Source organism: Micromys minutus, assembly GCF_963924665.1.
Source record: "Micromys minutus genome assembly, chromosome: 5".
Lineage (NCBI taxonomy): Eukaryota > Metazoa > Chordata > Mammalia > Rodentia > Muridae > Micromys > Micromys minutus.
This window is the reverse complement of record NC_137974.1, coordinates 62,890,247-62,907,659: the sequence shown is the minus strand read 5'-3', so window position 1 is coordinate 62,907,659 and position 17,413 is coordinate 62,890,247. Positions and strand designations below refer to the sequence as shown.

The following is a 17,413-nucleotide window of genomic DNA, read 5'->3' as shown; positions in this document are numbered from 1 at the left end:
ACAGGGCAAGGATACAGAACAGAGTTTATCTTCGCTTAATTATAAAAAGGGTAGAAGACAATGGCTATAGCAAACTTAGCAATACCTAGAAGTCTTCAAGTTGCATAAGAATTTTATCTGGTTGTCATTAGAGAGAGCTCTCAATAATTATAACAGCTTAAAGAAGATGAGTGGGTTTGACTTTTCTACTATGCTTGCACTCCTGGGACTCATTCTCACTCTTATTTTAAATATTAAAGTCTTTATGGCTAAAGCATCTAAACAGCAATCTCCTCCAGGACCCAAACCTTGGCCAGTTATTGGAAATCTGCACATCCTCAATCTGAAGAGACCATATCAAACCATGTTAGAGGTAAGATATAAATACATAAATGATCATTCACATTGTGTGTATATGTATGTGGTTTGTGTATGTGTGTTTGTTTCCAAATCATTCTTAACCCAGAGTGTTTATTAGTTTACATGTGCTATATGTCTTAGATTCAACAGCATTCAAAATTAGCAGAGCTAATTAAAAGTGAATATACGCATATACACATTTAAATATATATATGTATATATACATATACATATATATATATATTATTGTGTGTGTGTGTATGTGTGTGAATTACCTAGCTAGATAATATGTTTCAAAAAAGTAAGTGGCGATATTTATTCTCAAGTATTTACAGAATATCAACTTCACCTCAAATGTTTTGGTCTGCATTTTTTTATATATGACCTTCTAAAATCTTTGATCATTGGCTTATGGGCAAATTGAAATCAACATCTCGAACCTGTATACATAAATAATATAAACATCCATGTTTAAACCCAAGTCTTATATTAATGACTTAATCTTTTGCATTTTGTGTCACTAACAGGTTACAGACCTGGGGCAAGAATTAGACTGAATCTCTCCACTTTTTCAGTGAAAAAATTCTGAAGTTATTATATTTAGGGATAGACAAGGCAAATATTTTGAGCTTACAATTGGCTATAAGCTCTAAGTTGTTTCTAATTGAGTTGGGTTCTCAAAGAATTTGTAACATTCTAATTTAAAAACCCTATGGAACAAGGTAATAAATAGAATTTCACCTCACTTGGCAATTTAAATTTGTTTTATGATTTTTTTAAAACAAATCAACGCAGGATTTTACATTTTTCTAACTAACCTGGGGGAAAATAAAATGGCATTTGCATCTTCATTTTACAGATAAATATACTTTCAGAGAATATAGAAACAACTTAAAACATCTTTGTGGCTCCTTCTACATCCAAAACTCACAAACCATGTTAGTCCCCCATAAGAATAAGCTCTTCTTTCAACAAGCCTTTGCTTAATGCCATGCTCGCCAATGTTACTTCCCCACTACTCCTGCCCTCGCTTTATGTATTAACTAGCCCACTCTCTTCCCAGCATGCTCTCTCCTACTCTTTCTCATTTCTACTGAAACACCATTGTTCTGAATGATTTCCATCTACAGAAAGTGAGGTTTCCACTCATTCCCATGACCTGTGTCATCTTTTCTTGAACTTACCCTGGAATTGATTTTCTGACATGACCTCATCTACCCTATATAAAGTAGTTCTCAATCAAGATGCTCTCTTTGATTTCTACTTCCAAAATATTAATCTTAGTTGTACTAATTTTTCTAAATCATTGAGCCATCTTTCGATTCCTGATAAAATTGTAAATAAGTCATGTTTTGTACATAAAAAAGCATTCCAAATTGTCATCTCAGTTTCCACCAAAACTCAGTTAGATTAAGATTGCAGGTTCTCCACTTCTCCACTGTCGGTGGGGTTGTAAACTGGTACAACCACTCTGGAAATCAGTCTGGCGATTCCTCAGAAAATTGAATATAGTACTACGTAAAGACCCAGTTATTCCATTTCTGGGCATATACACCAGAGACGCCCCAACATACAACAAAGACACATGCACCACAATGTTCATAGCAACCCTATTTATAATAGCCAGAAGCTGGACAGAACCCAGATGTCCTTCAGTAAATGAATGGATACAAAAATTGTGGTATATTTACACAATGGAGTACTACTCAGCTATCAGAAACAATGACTTTATGAAATTCTTAAGAAAACGGATACATCTAGAAAATATCATCCTGAGTGAGGTAACCCAGTCACAAAAGAACAGACATAATATGCAGTCACTGATAATTGGATACTAGCCCTAGAAAGCCCTGAATACCCCAGAAACAACTCACAGACTATATGAAGCTCAAGACAAACAAAGGGCAAGAAAAAAAAGAAAGAAAGAAAGCCTCATTCCTTCTTAGGGAAGAAAAAATGTATAGCACCTTCTCAGAGTGTGGTACACCTGGACCTCAAATCATTAATAATCCAAAGCCTTGTGGCAATTTTTTCTATTCACAGATCATTATGCTTAATCTATACCCAACAAGAAATCTGTTTCTATGTTACGTTCTCTCCTACATGTACTTCATGCTTATGGTAACTAGTGGGATTTCTATGCATGCTATCAAACATCTAAAGGAATTAAGTACTGACAAAATTATTCATATAATGTTATACCATAATAATCTGTAAATGTATCCCTCTCTTTTTCTTTTTTAAATAAAGCGGTAAGGAATAAAAGAAAAAAAATGCAGGTTCTCAACCAGTCGACCACTAATTGGGTTGTCCTTGTTGAGCATCACCACCTACTCTGTGATGTTATAAAAATATAGCATCCTTTCTATTCAGTAGTGATGATATATCTACTTAGAGAAGAATACAATGGTGCTGAGAATAAGTCACAATATCCTATACATTGGTTCCTGCTACATTTCAATTATGAATGAAAATTGGAGTTCATTTTTACAGTAAATAATGCTATCAATAATGAAGAAGTAACCTGGCCCTACTAGTATCATAGCACACACTAAAAAATGGAATATGAATTTGGAATTGTACCAGTGTGGAACAAAAGAAATCTTTTGTCTCCTTAAAATTTGGCTTGGCATTTTCTGTTTTCAAAAAAAAAAAAAAAAAAAAAAAAAAAAACATATAAGGAGAGACTGTGGGCCTATTCTGTAGTAAAAGATGACCCGTACTCTCAAAGTCAAAATCAAATAGAATACAGGGACCAAAAACTAAACGTCATCAGCATGGCTATTGGAGGTACAGCGGTTGGAAAAGTGAACTTGATAAAGCAGTCCAGAGGTTGTGAGCAACTACCCTTTTTATTATACTGTCATGTTCGAGATGTTTCTCTGTGTTTTATACACCACAGCTTTCCAAGAAATATGGCCCCATTTACAGCATTCAGATGGGGCCCAGGAAGGTGGTGGTGCTTTCTGGCTATGAGACAGTGAGAGATGCCCTTGTTAATCATGGCAATCAATTTGGCGAGCGTTCTCAAGTGCCTATATTTGAAAGACTTTTTAATGGAAAAGGTAATGACCCCTAATTTTTCAAATATATCCCTTTGGTTAAAATTATTGAATCAACTGTGTTGTATTTATTTATTTCTATATCTTCACTTTGATGGTTTTATATAATCTGGATACTAGTCTTTCTCCTTGGACAATAATGAATTTGTTTGCAATTGTTCAATAACTCCTTACCCATACCTACCTTGATATAAGAATGAAATAAACATTAAAAATTGTGTATTTAATTTATTGAGAAAAAAATGCAAAATTTTTTGTCAACCCAAATGTCCTTGTTGTTTGACTAGAAAAAGAAAATATCTTCTTATTTAATAAGCATTAAAAGAAAAATAAGGTGCTTCTCAATCTGCCACTGTAAAAAGAAGAATAAATGCCTTTTACATACTGGAATCAATATGTTTACATTGCATGTATGTTTTCAAGATTAAAATATTAGCTACTCCTCAGGATGCTGTCTTTGCTAATTGAACCCATACGAAGAAATACAAACTCATTATACACTTATGAATAAGCTCACCCTCAAGGTGTGGCTCCTGTATTCCTATAAAACCTAAGTAGCAAGGATCTTACTTCTATAGATATTTCTTACCTTCTGATCTGTTTCCAGAACTTTGGAAAGACATTCTAGTTATATGGACATCTAGACAAAATGATGACTTGTTTTTCTGAAATATTTGTATGCATTTCAAGAGGACTACAATAAATCCTTCAAGAAATTAAAGACCTCATACACTTAGTACTGGGTGGACTTTGTTTTCTTTTTTTGCTTGCTGAGAAACAAAACTAGGATTTGAAATACACAAGATTTTTTTTTTTTACTATACTACACACTCATTCTTATTTTTGAGAGGAAACACCAAAGCTTTTGTTTTCAATTTTTACTTATCACTGAGAACTAAATTGCAAACTGTTAGAAGTAACTTAAACATACTCTTTTTCTCTCTAAGGAATTGCCTTTGCTCATGGTGAAACATGGAAAATAATGAGACGATTCAGCTTGACCACCTTAAGAAACTTCGGCATGGGCAAGCAAATTATGGAAGACACAATTATAGTGGAATGCCAGCATCTCATACAGAGCTTTGCATCGCACAAAGGTGTGTACATTAAATAAAGCCATTTAATTTTTCAAGAAAAAGAAATAAACAAAAGATATATTCACACACTTAGTTTGACATAATTTAACCTGTAGGAAACTTCCAAGGATATATACATACCCAGTGCTGTCTACTCCAATACTGCACATGTCAACTGTAAATATTTGTATACATTTTCTCCTCTTCTCCTCTCTCCCCCTCTCTCCCTCCCTTCTTCCCTCCCTCTTTTCCTCCCTCCCTTTTCCCTCTTTCTCTCTTACTATTTCTCTCCCCCTCTCTCTCTTTTTATTCCCTTTCTGTCTCCCCTCCTGCTCCCTCCCTCCTTTTCCCTTATTTTTCCTACATATATGAATCTATTTAAAATGTTTATATAAAATAAATTTTGAATCATTGGAAGTACTTTGAAAACATGCTCTCAAAATACAATAATGTTCTCATAACAGTAACTCGATCTTCAAATTGAGAGTTTAACTTTGATATAATGTATAACATCTGGGGAACACGGTGGTGTTTTTCAGCCACATAAAAGAATTTAAAAACTAGCCTGTCATAGTAAGTTGGAGAACAGATAAAAGGTGCTATGGGCAACAGAACAGAGAAGCCTTCATCTGGACAGCTACCAAGTGGAGGGTGTTACAACTAGAGAAGGCAGTCAAGTTATGAATTGGAAGGGAGAACTCAGAAAAAAAAGGCTGGCATAGTAGTAAAAGCCTGGGTGCCACTACCCCCACCCACGGCTAGTGTGTGTGTGTGTGTGTGTGTGTGTGTGTGTGTGTGTGTGTGTGTGTGTATTTTAACATTTGGGCATTACCTCATCTTCTCTGGACTATAATGCTTTCGTTTCAATGCAGAGGGTGTTTTATTGCAAAATAAATAAATAAATAAATAAAATAAGATCCTTAGCTTTTTAGATCCATGGGAAATCAGTAATTAGCAAAGGGTAGCATCAATCACAGACCAGGGAACTTGAAATGATGAAGATCAACCACCAGCCATGCGAGCAGATGCCATGCCTGACACCAATAATGCTTGGCAATGAAACAGTTCCGCTCCAGGTCCCTTTTAATATCTTTCCTTTTTTTTTTTTTTTTTTTTTTTTTTTTTTGTCAGTGCAGAATTTTATCAGACATTTATTGCGGACATAACACCAATACTCTTCAAACAATTCCACAAGATAGAATCAGATGAAATACTACCTAACTTTTTTTTTTTGTTTGTTTGTTTTGTAAATATTTTTTTGTTTTTTTTTTTTTGTTTGTTTTCTTTATTTCTTGGATTTCATACAGTCTGTGAGTTGTTTCTAGGGGAGTGCAAGCCTCTGGGGTTAGCATCTCAATATCAGTGACTGCATATTATGTCTGTTCTTTTGTGACTGGGTTATCTCACTCAGGATGATATTCTCTAGATGCATCCATTTTCTTAAGAATTTGGTTAAGTCATTGTTTCTGGTGGCTGAGTAGTATTCCATTGTGTAAATGTACCACAATTTTTGTATCCATTCATCTACTGAAGGACATCTGGGTTCTTTCCAGCTTCTGGCTATTATAAATAGAGCTGCTATGAACTAATGTGCCTTCTCAAATGAAAGCTATGAAAACTGAAACTTCTCCTCTCTGAGGAAACCGTTTTGCTCAAAGCAAGCCAGGAACATCATTCTAACCTTCACTGGCATTTCTTAGTTGGCTGCAAAGAAATTCTTGACCTACCATACATGATATCAGATCCCAAGACTCACATTTCTAAAGGACCTATGGTCCTTCCCTTAGAGGAGGCAACAGACAGATAGATGGATGACACCAGGAATCTGAGCAGCCACCCTGGGTTTCCAAAGTCTCTAGATCACATTCTTAGTGTTCAAACGTTTTCACTTAACACCCCATGATTCATGGAAACAAAGTTTAAAATGAAGAGTTCACTCTTTGTCTCCATGTCTTCAATCTAAGGGTGCCTATGTCAGAAAGAGTAATCAAACAAATTTGTTATTCTCTCAATTTCTTTTTGGATATAGTGATATCAGTGTAGTGTTTTGAATGAACATAGCCCCCATAGGCTCGCAGACTTGAAAACTTGGTTCTCGGTTTGGTGGAACTGTTTTGGAAGGATTAGGAAGTGTGGCCTTGTTGGAGAAGGTGTGTTCCTGCGAGTAGGCTTTGAGATTTCAAAAGCCCACACAATTTCCACTTAGCTATCTTTGCCTCCTATTTATGAATAAGAATGTAAGTTCTCACCTGGCAGTGGCGCATACCTTTAACATGCACTTGAGAGGCAGAGGCAGGTAAATCCCTGTGAGTTTTAAGCCAGCATGGTTTACAGAGCCAGGGCTTTTAAACAGAGAAACCCTGTATTGAAAAATCAATAGGGGGAGGGGGCATAAGAGGAAGAAGAAGAAGATGATAATGATGACGATGATGATGATGATGATGATGATGATGATGATGATGATGATGATGATGACTAAGAAGAAGATGCTCTATGATGGTGACTTGGCAGCTTGTTGTCATTCTTGTCTCATGATGATAATAGACTATAACCCTCTGAAAGTGTAAGCCAATTCAGTGCTTTCTTTTATAAATTACTTTGGGCATAAAATTTTCACAGCAGCAGAAAAGTAACTAAGACTGTCAGTCTTGTTTTTTTTTTTTTTTTTTTTATTTCAACGTCTAAAAGTCAGAGACATGGTTCTTTATGAGTCTGAGGCCAATCTGGCTATCTAGCAAGTTATGGGCTAATTGGGGTTTCATAGTGAGATTATGCCTCAAAAATAAATATGTCTGTTTGCAGATGGTATTCTAGTTAATGCCCAACATTATACAATCCTCTTGCAATGTATGCAATATGATAATTTTTTACAAATAAATGAATGAATGACTAAGCAATGTTTACCTACTGATGTGTACTTAATAATCTTATAATCCAGGTAATTTGTATATTTGTGCTGGGCATATGAACCTAGGACCCATGCACACTAAGAAATCTCTTGATCACTAAGTTATAGCCACAGTCTTCCCTTTACTTTTTTTTTAAACTGGGTCCCACTAGGACCTAATAACTAGGATACTTAAACTGGCCTTGAACTCATTCTACAGCCCTAAGAAGCCTTGATCACTAGATCTTCCTACCACAGCCTTTTTAGTAACAGGGATACAGATCTGAGAAACCAGATCTAATTTCATACTCTGTGGAGTTCAGTGATACAGAAAACATCAAGATATAGAAGAATACTATACTCCAAACTTAAATGCAGCCTATGACAGTGAATGATATTTTCCATATACTGTGCATTAATAACAATCATCTATATACATCCTGCACAGCCAGGTATACCTGCAAATGTTAAGTGCCTCTGCCACATCAGTATTTCTTTAGCCAAACTGAATGCTCACTTTTCTTTTACATGTCCATCGAATTTTTGTGGACATCTGAGCATTTGTGCTACAATCTGGGCATTAGTCAAAGTCAAAGCTGTAAGTGTCACATGCCCATGAAAGGTACAATCACAAATAATTCTTCTATGAAACTCTTTACTGGATAGACTGTCCCAATCTGTCTGGAACTGGGTTAGTGCTGGGTATCTGAAGGTTCCTGATCTGCTTGATGAATTGCCTTATAGGAAAACCCTTTGAGATCAAAAGAGTACTGAATGCTTCTGTCGCTAACGTCATTGTGTCCATGCTGCTTGGGAAACGGTTTGACTACCAAGATCCCCAGTTCCTGAGACTCTTAACCTTAATTGGTGAAAACATAAAACTCATGGGAAACCCTAGTATCGTGGTAACTGTTTCTTCTTTATTTGACTTGTTTTCCTTACTTGAGTTTTCTACGGTACACTTGGTTGTTCAAGAGACGGTGAAAAGGATATCAGTGTGTTCTAAATATAGTGCTATGATAAACATACTCATTTGGCCCATCTGATTGTTCCCTCACCAAAAAGCACTGCAATAAATACCTTGATTTGTGAATTATGAGTCACACTAACTTTATATGGTTTTAGTGTATTTTATAAGTGTAACCAGGTGCTTACCTGTATCAACAATCATTATAAATTAATTATGAACTAAATATCAATAAAAGAACTCATAGAATTCAGTTTTTAAAAGGGGATTATGATGATCTACACATGTTTATAATGACTTGGCAGTCTGATTCTTTTATAATTGTAAGTCCCATCTTCTAGAGAATAGAGAAATAAATAAACAGAAAGGAACACTGGCTATTCCTTCAAAGGATCCATGTTCCTTTGCTAGAACCTACATAGTAGATCTCCAATTGTAACTCCAATTCCATGGGATCTGATGAATTTAACTGAGCTTTATGGACATTACAAATGCAAATTGTACACAGATATATATGTAAACAACATCCACACTTTAAAAAAAAACAGCTTTCATCTTACAGATTGAAAAAGAAGCTTATTAAACTATGAATAGTACCAATACAGTCAACAGTTTAACTTTTTTCTATGAATTCTGGTAACCTATTAATATAGGTGCTTAGGACAGGCACAGGCAACTATCTCAAACAATCTTTTGTTCATTCACTCATCTGAGGCAAAAGCTGAAGGTGTTATGTTTGTGACTTTTTTCCAGTAATGATTTATCACTTACATTGTCCCAATTAGTTTGTTTCTATATTTAATTAAAGTACTTTCTTTATATATTTTTTTAGCTTTTTAATATGTTTCCTATTCTGGGATTTCTCCTAAGAAGTCACAAGAAGGTATTGAGGAACAGAGATGAATTATTTTCCTTCATAAGAATGACCTTCCTAGAACATCATCATAATCTGGACAAAAATGATCCCAGAAGCCTCATCGATGCATTCCTAATTAGACAGCAAGAGGTAATGATGTTTTCCTAGGAGGATTCTTTAGCCAATATTTACTGTTTGACTAATTGCTTGTAGAGGCAAAACATTCCTGCAAAGAAGAAACTTGACTGGACCCAGATTAAGAGTGAATACTTTATAGACTGTGAAAATGCTGTTTATTATAGTTTGAATACAATTTCCACATTATCCTCTGGAAGAATAAAGAGAAATAGTGTGAAGAATATTTTAAAAACTCAACTAAAAACTAACTTTGAAGCTTCCTAAAGAGAAACAGCCTTTGTTATTTTCAGAATTATTTGCCATGATTAGCATCTGGGATGCATGTAAATCCTCAAATTCTACTTGACAGTTGCATAATAAAGGGAAATTCTTCAGAGTTGAAGTACACAGTACCTGCTGTTTTTAATTCATGGTAATTTTTTTATTTACCCATGCTGAAATTATTCCACAGCTGATGATATATTTTACAATTTCAGGAAAATGGTACATCTGCTGACTATTTCAATGAAGACAATTTGTTAGCCCTTGTTACTAATCTGTTCACAGCAGGAACTGAGACCACAGCCTCCACTCTGCGCTGGGGAATTATACTCATGATGCGATACCCTGAGGTCCAGAGTAAGTCTCCACAATTCAGAGCATTCCTTGGATGAAGGAAAGGAAAAGTATTTCAGAATCAAAAAAAGCAGAATTCTATGGTAACACTAGATACCTGTAAACTGCAACCTTGACAATAGCTTGTGGGGTTAGTTTCCTTTTAGAATAAGAGAAGGAGCTTTAGTGTTGGGGTGATGGCCCAGTGTTTAACTGTGCATGCACACTGCTCTTGCAGAGGGTCAGACTTCAGGTCTCAGTTTACCCATTAGACAGATTACAGCTGCCTATAACTCTAGTTCTAAGGGCACTTTCTTCTGGCCTCTATGAATGTCTGAACTCATATTCACATACCCACAAATAGACACATATGCACATGCAGCACACATATACATGCACATGCACACAACTAAATATTAAAGAAATCTTTTAAAAATGATTTTTCAGAAGAAAAATAGAATTTGCTCTTTGGGCATCCTAAAAGGGTCTGATATCTTTCCATGATAGATCCAAGAGCAACCTTATAACAGAAGGAGGGTAGTGGGGTCTCATGTCTTTAATCTCAGCACTTGAGAGGCAGAGGCAAATAGACCTCTAAGTTTGAGACCAGCCTGGTGTATAAAGTGAAGTCCAGGACAGCCAGGGCTACATGGAGAAACAGTGTCTTCAACTATTCCTGCCATACTCCCCCATTTCACCCCCCCTCCAAAACAAGTAGGAAGGGTGAAGATAAAAGCACCCAAACTGAAGTTTGGGTTTAATTGTATGCATAAAGAAAACATGTAGATTCATTTGAATTCATGTCTAAGTTGAAAACTAAGCTTTAATTGCATTGTATCCAGAAAAGGTCCATGATGAGATCATCAAAGTTGTGGGCTCAGCTCAGCCTCGGATAGAACACCGACCTCAAATGCCCTACACGGACGCTGTAATTCATGAAATACAGAGAGTTGCTAACATCCTGCCCACAAGTCTACCCCATGAGACAACCACAGATGTTGTATTTAAGAATTATTATATCCCAAAGGTAAGGGCTTAAGCAGGAGAAATGAGAGAGATGGTCCCAATGTTCACAATCATGGAAGCACTGAGATTGAAGCTCAGTGACCATCTTGGTCTATCTTTCTCCTTCCAATCCTGGTGCTTCTCCTTTCTGTTTACTCTGATGCTCCCTCCACATCAGTCAATACAAGATAACTGTGTGTGTATTTGTATTTGTTTATGTGTGATGTGTGTGTGTATACATGAATGTGTGTGTGTGTGCCGCTGATGACTATTCTCTAACACTTTATGAGATATTATTCTATTTCATGTTATAATTGAAAATATATGATTCAGAGAAGTTAAGCCTTTTTGGAAACGAACAGTTGCTATCTGGAGGACTAAGATCTCCAGGAAGCTGTGTCAGGCTCTGAGCTCTGAGCCCTGAGTTCTTCTTTCCAGGAAGGCTCTTTCCATGCTTTAATCCCATCATCCCAAACAATCAGATATACCAATTCCCAGGCGTCTTCATACCAACCTTGGAGCTCTTCTGGAAAAATGAATAAATGCAGGTATAAGCAGAAGGTTGTGATAGCACATGGAACCAATTCTGCTTCCCTTTACATAGTCTGATGACTGCTAATGGACTTATGTCTACATAAAGTCATGAAGCTGCTACTGAATCCTACTCTCTGAATACTCTCTGAATCCCACTGTGGGAATCCTACTCTCTGAATAAACACTGTTGTTGAAAAGGCTTTACAGGTGCAAGTTGGGAGGGGGTGATAATGTGCTATGCAGCTAGGAGTTAGGCTCAGTCTTGGTACATCTCAATCAGCTCTTCAGAGAAGGTGAAATAATTGTTATGAAGCAGAGAAATATAACCCTGTTCAATAGATAAATAGATAGATAATTCATGTTTTAAAACAAAATGCTTTTAATCAACTGAATACTTGAGTAGAAAATAATTCATAGTCTTTATTTATTAAAATAGTTAATCAGAATATTATATGCCAAAGCCTTACTAAAGATATAGCTATCAAGAGAAAGTAGTAAATATTTTCTTAAATCAATTAATTTATTTCCTGATGGCTAAACTTGAATCTTGTCTATCCAAGGCAAACATATCTACATCTCAGCTATACTCTTGCTCAGAGTTCTGTTTTCAAGAATTATTTGATTTTGTTTTGTTTACTTTCATCCTCAGAATATCTTTTCTATATAGTTAAAGTTGCCCCCTTTACTTCTAGAAAGCTGTTTTACAGCACATGACATGACATGAAAGCAGAGAATGTGATGATTCTTGATTTGACACCCACTGTCACAGAACCTGGGATATAAGTGCAAACTTTTAGTGAGCCATTGAACCTTCCAGAAGTTGTACCAGATTTACTCATTTTTATTCTTTCATCTACAACCTCAGTAAGGTCTACTTAATTTCCTCCCTGCAGATTCAGAAGAGAATTTATTAAACGTTAAACTAGCTGACTGTGGTGGTTTATGTATAAGCATATTGTAAGTTCGGCACACATGCGTCTGAAGCTGGCCTGGACTACATAGTGAGTTTAAGACCATCCTGGATCACATAGGAAAATAAAACTGTTAAGTAACCTACTGTTACCACATGACCAATACACACTAGAGACTCATTCCTAGTACCTGCTTTTAGTTAGGAACTGAAGAAAACTTTGGTGACTAAAATGAGTGTCCCATTACTAAACTTAAAGCTTTCCATGACTACTTCATTTTCTTCTAGAACATTCCATAGCTGGAAACTTATCAAATATGGTTATATTACATCACTGGAGAAGAACCTCTTAGGAAAAAAATTAATTTATTCTTTTTCACTAACGATACTTTTTTTAATTTTAGGGCACCGAGGTCATCACCCTGTTGACATCAGTACTTCAGGATCAAACACAGTGGGAAACACCAGATGAGTTTAACCCTGCTCATTTCCTCAGCTCCAAGGGGAGGTTTGTCAAGAAAGAAGCTTTCATGCCCTTCTCAGTGGGTAAGGTGCCTTATTGGACACAGCTGGTTTACAGAGTAAGAGAGATGTCACCTCAAGCCTATGTTAGGTATTATGCTTTTCACTATAAACAACTACCTCCATGATTACTCTTGTATTGTGATCAATATTGTATCTAAGCCTGGCTGGTTTTACATACACTGTGAAACCTCTTTGAACCTTTAAACAAATGACAGTCATTCAAAATGAGGATGAGTAACTTGTTCAAGGATTCTACCGAATTTCCTGTGGAAATCAAAATTTTTATTTCGAGGCTAGAGAGCCAGATGAGCAGTTATAAGGGATGTCTGAAGAAGACCTGAGTTTGGTTCCTAACACCCACTTTTGGTTAATGACAACTGCTTATAACTCCAGCTTCAGGAGTCCCCAGTGCCTTGGGTTTCTACCAGAGCCTGAACCTACATGTACACACCTATACACAGACACATACATAATTTAAAGTAAATCTAAAACAGAGATTTATTGTGGTCCTAAAAGAAAGCTAGGAATACTAATACTAGTTTGTTTGTTATTGTTTTGAAAGAGAGTTTCTCTGTATAGCTTTTGCCATCTTGGAACATACTATGTAGACTTGACTGGCTTCAAACTCAGAGATCCCTCTGCCTTCTGCCCTCTGTCCTCTGCCCTCTGCATTCTGCCACTTCTGCCTCTGCCGAGCTAGGATTAAAGACATGCTCCTTGACACACAGCCAAATACTATTTCTTAGTCATAGACAAATAAAATCCAATGTGTAAGAAAATGTATTAAATGTAGAGCAAATGTATGTGAGCACTACAAGTGGTAGCTACAACTTCTCCACCCATATTCCTCCAGTTGTGTGGAAGGCATCCTTTCCTTCCATTTTCATTTACAAGTACAGTCATACTTTTAGAAGTTTTGTTCTCTGAATAACATTTTTTCCCTAGCGCTTTATTTTTTTTTTAAAGAGGGATACATTTACAGATTTTCAAAGGCATTTTGGCATAACATGATATGAATAATTTTGTCAGTACTTAATTCTTTTAGAGGTTTGATAGCATGCATAGAAATCCCACTAGTTACCATAAGCATGAAGTACATGTAAGACTGAACGTAACATGGAAACAGATTTCTTGTTGGGTATAGATTAAGCATAATGATCTGTGAATACCAAAAATTGCCACAAGGCTATTATCTTAGCACTTGGATTATTAATGATTTAAGGTCCAGGTGTACCACACTCTGAGAAAGACTGAGGCTTTCATCTTTTTCTTTTCTTCTCTCTCTCTCTCTCTCTCTCTCTCTCTCTCTCTCTCTCTCTCTCTCTCTCTGTGGCCTTTGTTTTTCCTGAGCTTCATATAGTCTGTGAGTTGTTTCTGGGGTGTTCAGAGCTTTCTGGGGCTAGTATCAAATTATCAGTGACTGTATATTATGTCTGTTCTTTTGTGACTGGGTTACCTCACTCAGGATGATATTCTCTAGAATTTCTTTGATTGTCTCCCAAGATAATTCTCAGATTTACACATGCAATAATATTCTCTTGCTAATACAAGTTTTATCTTGTTGGGCTGTTCTGCATTTATTTTGAAACTCAATAAAGTTTAAACAGAAGGTTATAGTTAACATCCCAATTTACTTTACTTATGATTTTATTAAACATTATTCAATTATGTCCTTCTTTCTTGGCAGGTGGAACTATCTAACCCCAAACCTACATTAGCTTTTCCTTCTATTGATCCCTCAGTGGCTTTTGACACTGTCATAGTTAGCTGTTTACTCGTTGGTCACCTGTTGGATGACCTGTTACATAGTCAAGCCCATGAAAACAATAGCTGTTTCAAAGTCAAGCACAATACCTGTACCTTGTTGACCTTGAACATGTTGTGAACTGAATGGTTAATTATTTTATGGACATTTATAAACAGAGAGGAAATATTCATGACCTTTTCATTCCATAAACACCTTGCTTCATCCCTGTACCCAATAAAAAAGTAGTTATATGTAGAGTTATTCTATTTGTTGTAAGTCTCAAATAAACCAAAAAAGTTAGCATGAGATAATTTCCTTCTGTTGTAAAATAGAAGTCTTCTGCATTTGAGTGCACCTGTGATTTATGTCCCAAGAAGTAAATTGGAGATCTACAACTGTATGAACTACAAAAATCACTGGTCATAACATAAGCAGCATGTTAAAAGCTCTCTTCCTGGAAGCAAAGTAAGAAGATATGGTATGTCTTCAAAAGGACTGAAAGCAGATCATATATTAAAACTGCTACATTTCATTCAAATATGTTACCTTCAATCTATAAAACTAATACAAAACCCATTATATTTAACCTAAAAATAAAATTGCTCTTAACGCAGGAAATACAGATAACTACCAAGAGCCTATGGTTTTAATAAACTTTTATCAGGAAAGTTTTCTTTCTCAATTCTATTGCATTTCTCAGACATTTCCCCCAAATAATTTACATTTCAAAATTGTGCCAATTGAGCCTAACCTCGAAAGATGCTTCTGCAACTTAACCTCATTTTCAAGATCACTGTAAACTAGTTCTTTCTCCTTCCTTTGGTATCTGATCCAAGATCATCTACCTCATGCTCTGTGTATAGTGGGAATCCCATCTCATCCATCCAATAGCACAAGGACCTCATTGTCATCTTCCTGCATCTTCACCTGACAAATTTCTCATCCTTTCTATCAAAGCTTACCTATAAAGTTCTTATTCCAAGAATAAACCTTCCCTAGCTTTTTGGGTATCTTTCTACAAATCAACTCATGGATTGTGACACTGTATTATACTTACCTATTTATTTGTCGATCATCTGTTAAACAGTACATCTAATCAGAACAATAGCAGGCTCTGTGCCAAGTTCAGGAGCTACCCTGTTGACATTAAACATGTTTATGGCTGAATAAGGCTAGCCTTTCCTTAGCAGAAACATCATGTAATTTTACCTCATGATCTTGTGATGCATATGACTTTCTCAAAAAAAAAAATAGATTTCAATTTAAAATATTGTTCTTATGTTTTCTGGGGTTTTTTGTTTTGTTTTGTTTTGTTTTTTTCTGTTTCTAGGATAAACATTATGACTTAAAAAAAAAGCAACTTAGAGGACAAAAGCTTATAATTCCAGATCACATTGCATTACTAAGGAGGGTCAAGGCAGGAGTCTGCAGCCAGAAGTCTTAGAGGAATCAATCCTGCTTCCAGGCTCTATCTCTAGGTCATGCTCAGTCAGACTTCTTAGACTGCTATAGCCACCTGCTCAGGGAAGTTGTCACCCACAGTGGGCGGTGCATTTCCACATTGATCTCAAGACAATCCTTCAAAACATGCCAATCTGATCTGGACAATACCTTAATTGAGATTGTTTCTTGCCAAGTGACGCTAGGTTATGTGGTGTAAAATAAAAGATTGGGACAAATTGTTATGTTTAATTGCTTCTCTCCATCATTAAAGCTGCCATTAGGATCTTTATCTTTTTTAGATATATTTGTTTCAAGGTTTTACTTGGAAAGAAAACCAATAAAGCTTACAAGAAGTTGATGACTGATCCATTCTTCCAAAGTGTGCTCTGATCTTGTCCAGAGTTGTTGGGGCTTTTGTTCTGATTGATGTCTTATAACCTCCTCCATTATCTGTGTCTCCAGGTCGTCGGATGTGTGCTGGTGAGCCACTGGCAAAAATGGAGCTTTTCCTTTTCTTTGCCAGTCTCATGCAGAAGTTTACCTTTCAACCACCCCCTGGAGTCTCCCATCTGGACCTGGATCTAACTCCAGACATTGGTTTTACCATTCAACCACTGCCTCATAAGATATGTGCTCTGCTCCGAGGCTCAGCTCTTTGAGTTTAGCCCAAGTTCTTGGTATGATCTTGTGGTCCTTGGCACAAAAGCTTTCCTTTACTTAATTTCTACAGCTATGGTATTCAGCCAAATTCTGCAGGATTATTATGGCATTAGCCTCATTTTCACAGAGGCTGTCTTTTTCAGAATAATTTTCTCTGTTAGATGCCGTAGAAGAATCTCCCTACTACTATTGCAGAAGAGAAGAAACGAACAGATATTTCACAACAACAACCCAAACATAGTCTTCTAAGGCATAAGACACCCAAGCATCACAAATCAAGAATTGTCATTGGTGTTTTTGTGCAAGGAGGTGGTATACTATCTATACATGTCAACAAAATGCAGTTTACAACTCAACTCAGTGCACATACTGAACTTAAGGCATTGTTTGCATTCTGAGAACAAACAAGCAGTGGTTAATAACAGATAACTGGTTGTGAGTACAACCAGTTTGCTGAGATCAGAAAGTATTATTTAATCTGGGACCCACTAGATTGGTAGGTGGGGGGGGAGCTGTAAAGGCACTTAGCATGTTAGCAGGGCACAGGAGGCTTGATTTCCAGAACTCATGTAAAGGTAGAAAGAGATATATACCTACACTCACATGTCATGTACATACATGCTCTCTCTCTCTCTCTCTCTCTCTCTCTCTCTCTCTCTCACACACACAC

General features: G+C 36.3%; 1 protein-coding gene across 1 annotated transcript; it reads left to right on the top strand.

Moving 5' to 3' along the window:
* Window positions 1–166: 166 nt before the first annotated feature.
* LOC308421170 (cytochrome P450 2K1-like) lies at window positions 167–16,742 on the top strand (the record flags this gene model as incomplete). The annotated part of the gene is made up of 9 exons (XM_080917459.1): window positions 167–352; window positions 3,242–3,404; window positions 4,349–4,498; window positions 8,109–8,269; window positions 9,164–9,337; window positions 9,802–9,943; window positions 10,762–10,946; window positions 12,773–12,914; window positions 16,546–16,742. 9 exons carry the CDS (start codon window positions 167–169, stop codon window positions 16,740–16,742), a joined length of 1,500 nt encoding a protein of 499 aa, XP_080773585.1.
* Window positions 16,743–17,413: the final 671 nt, after the last annotated feature.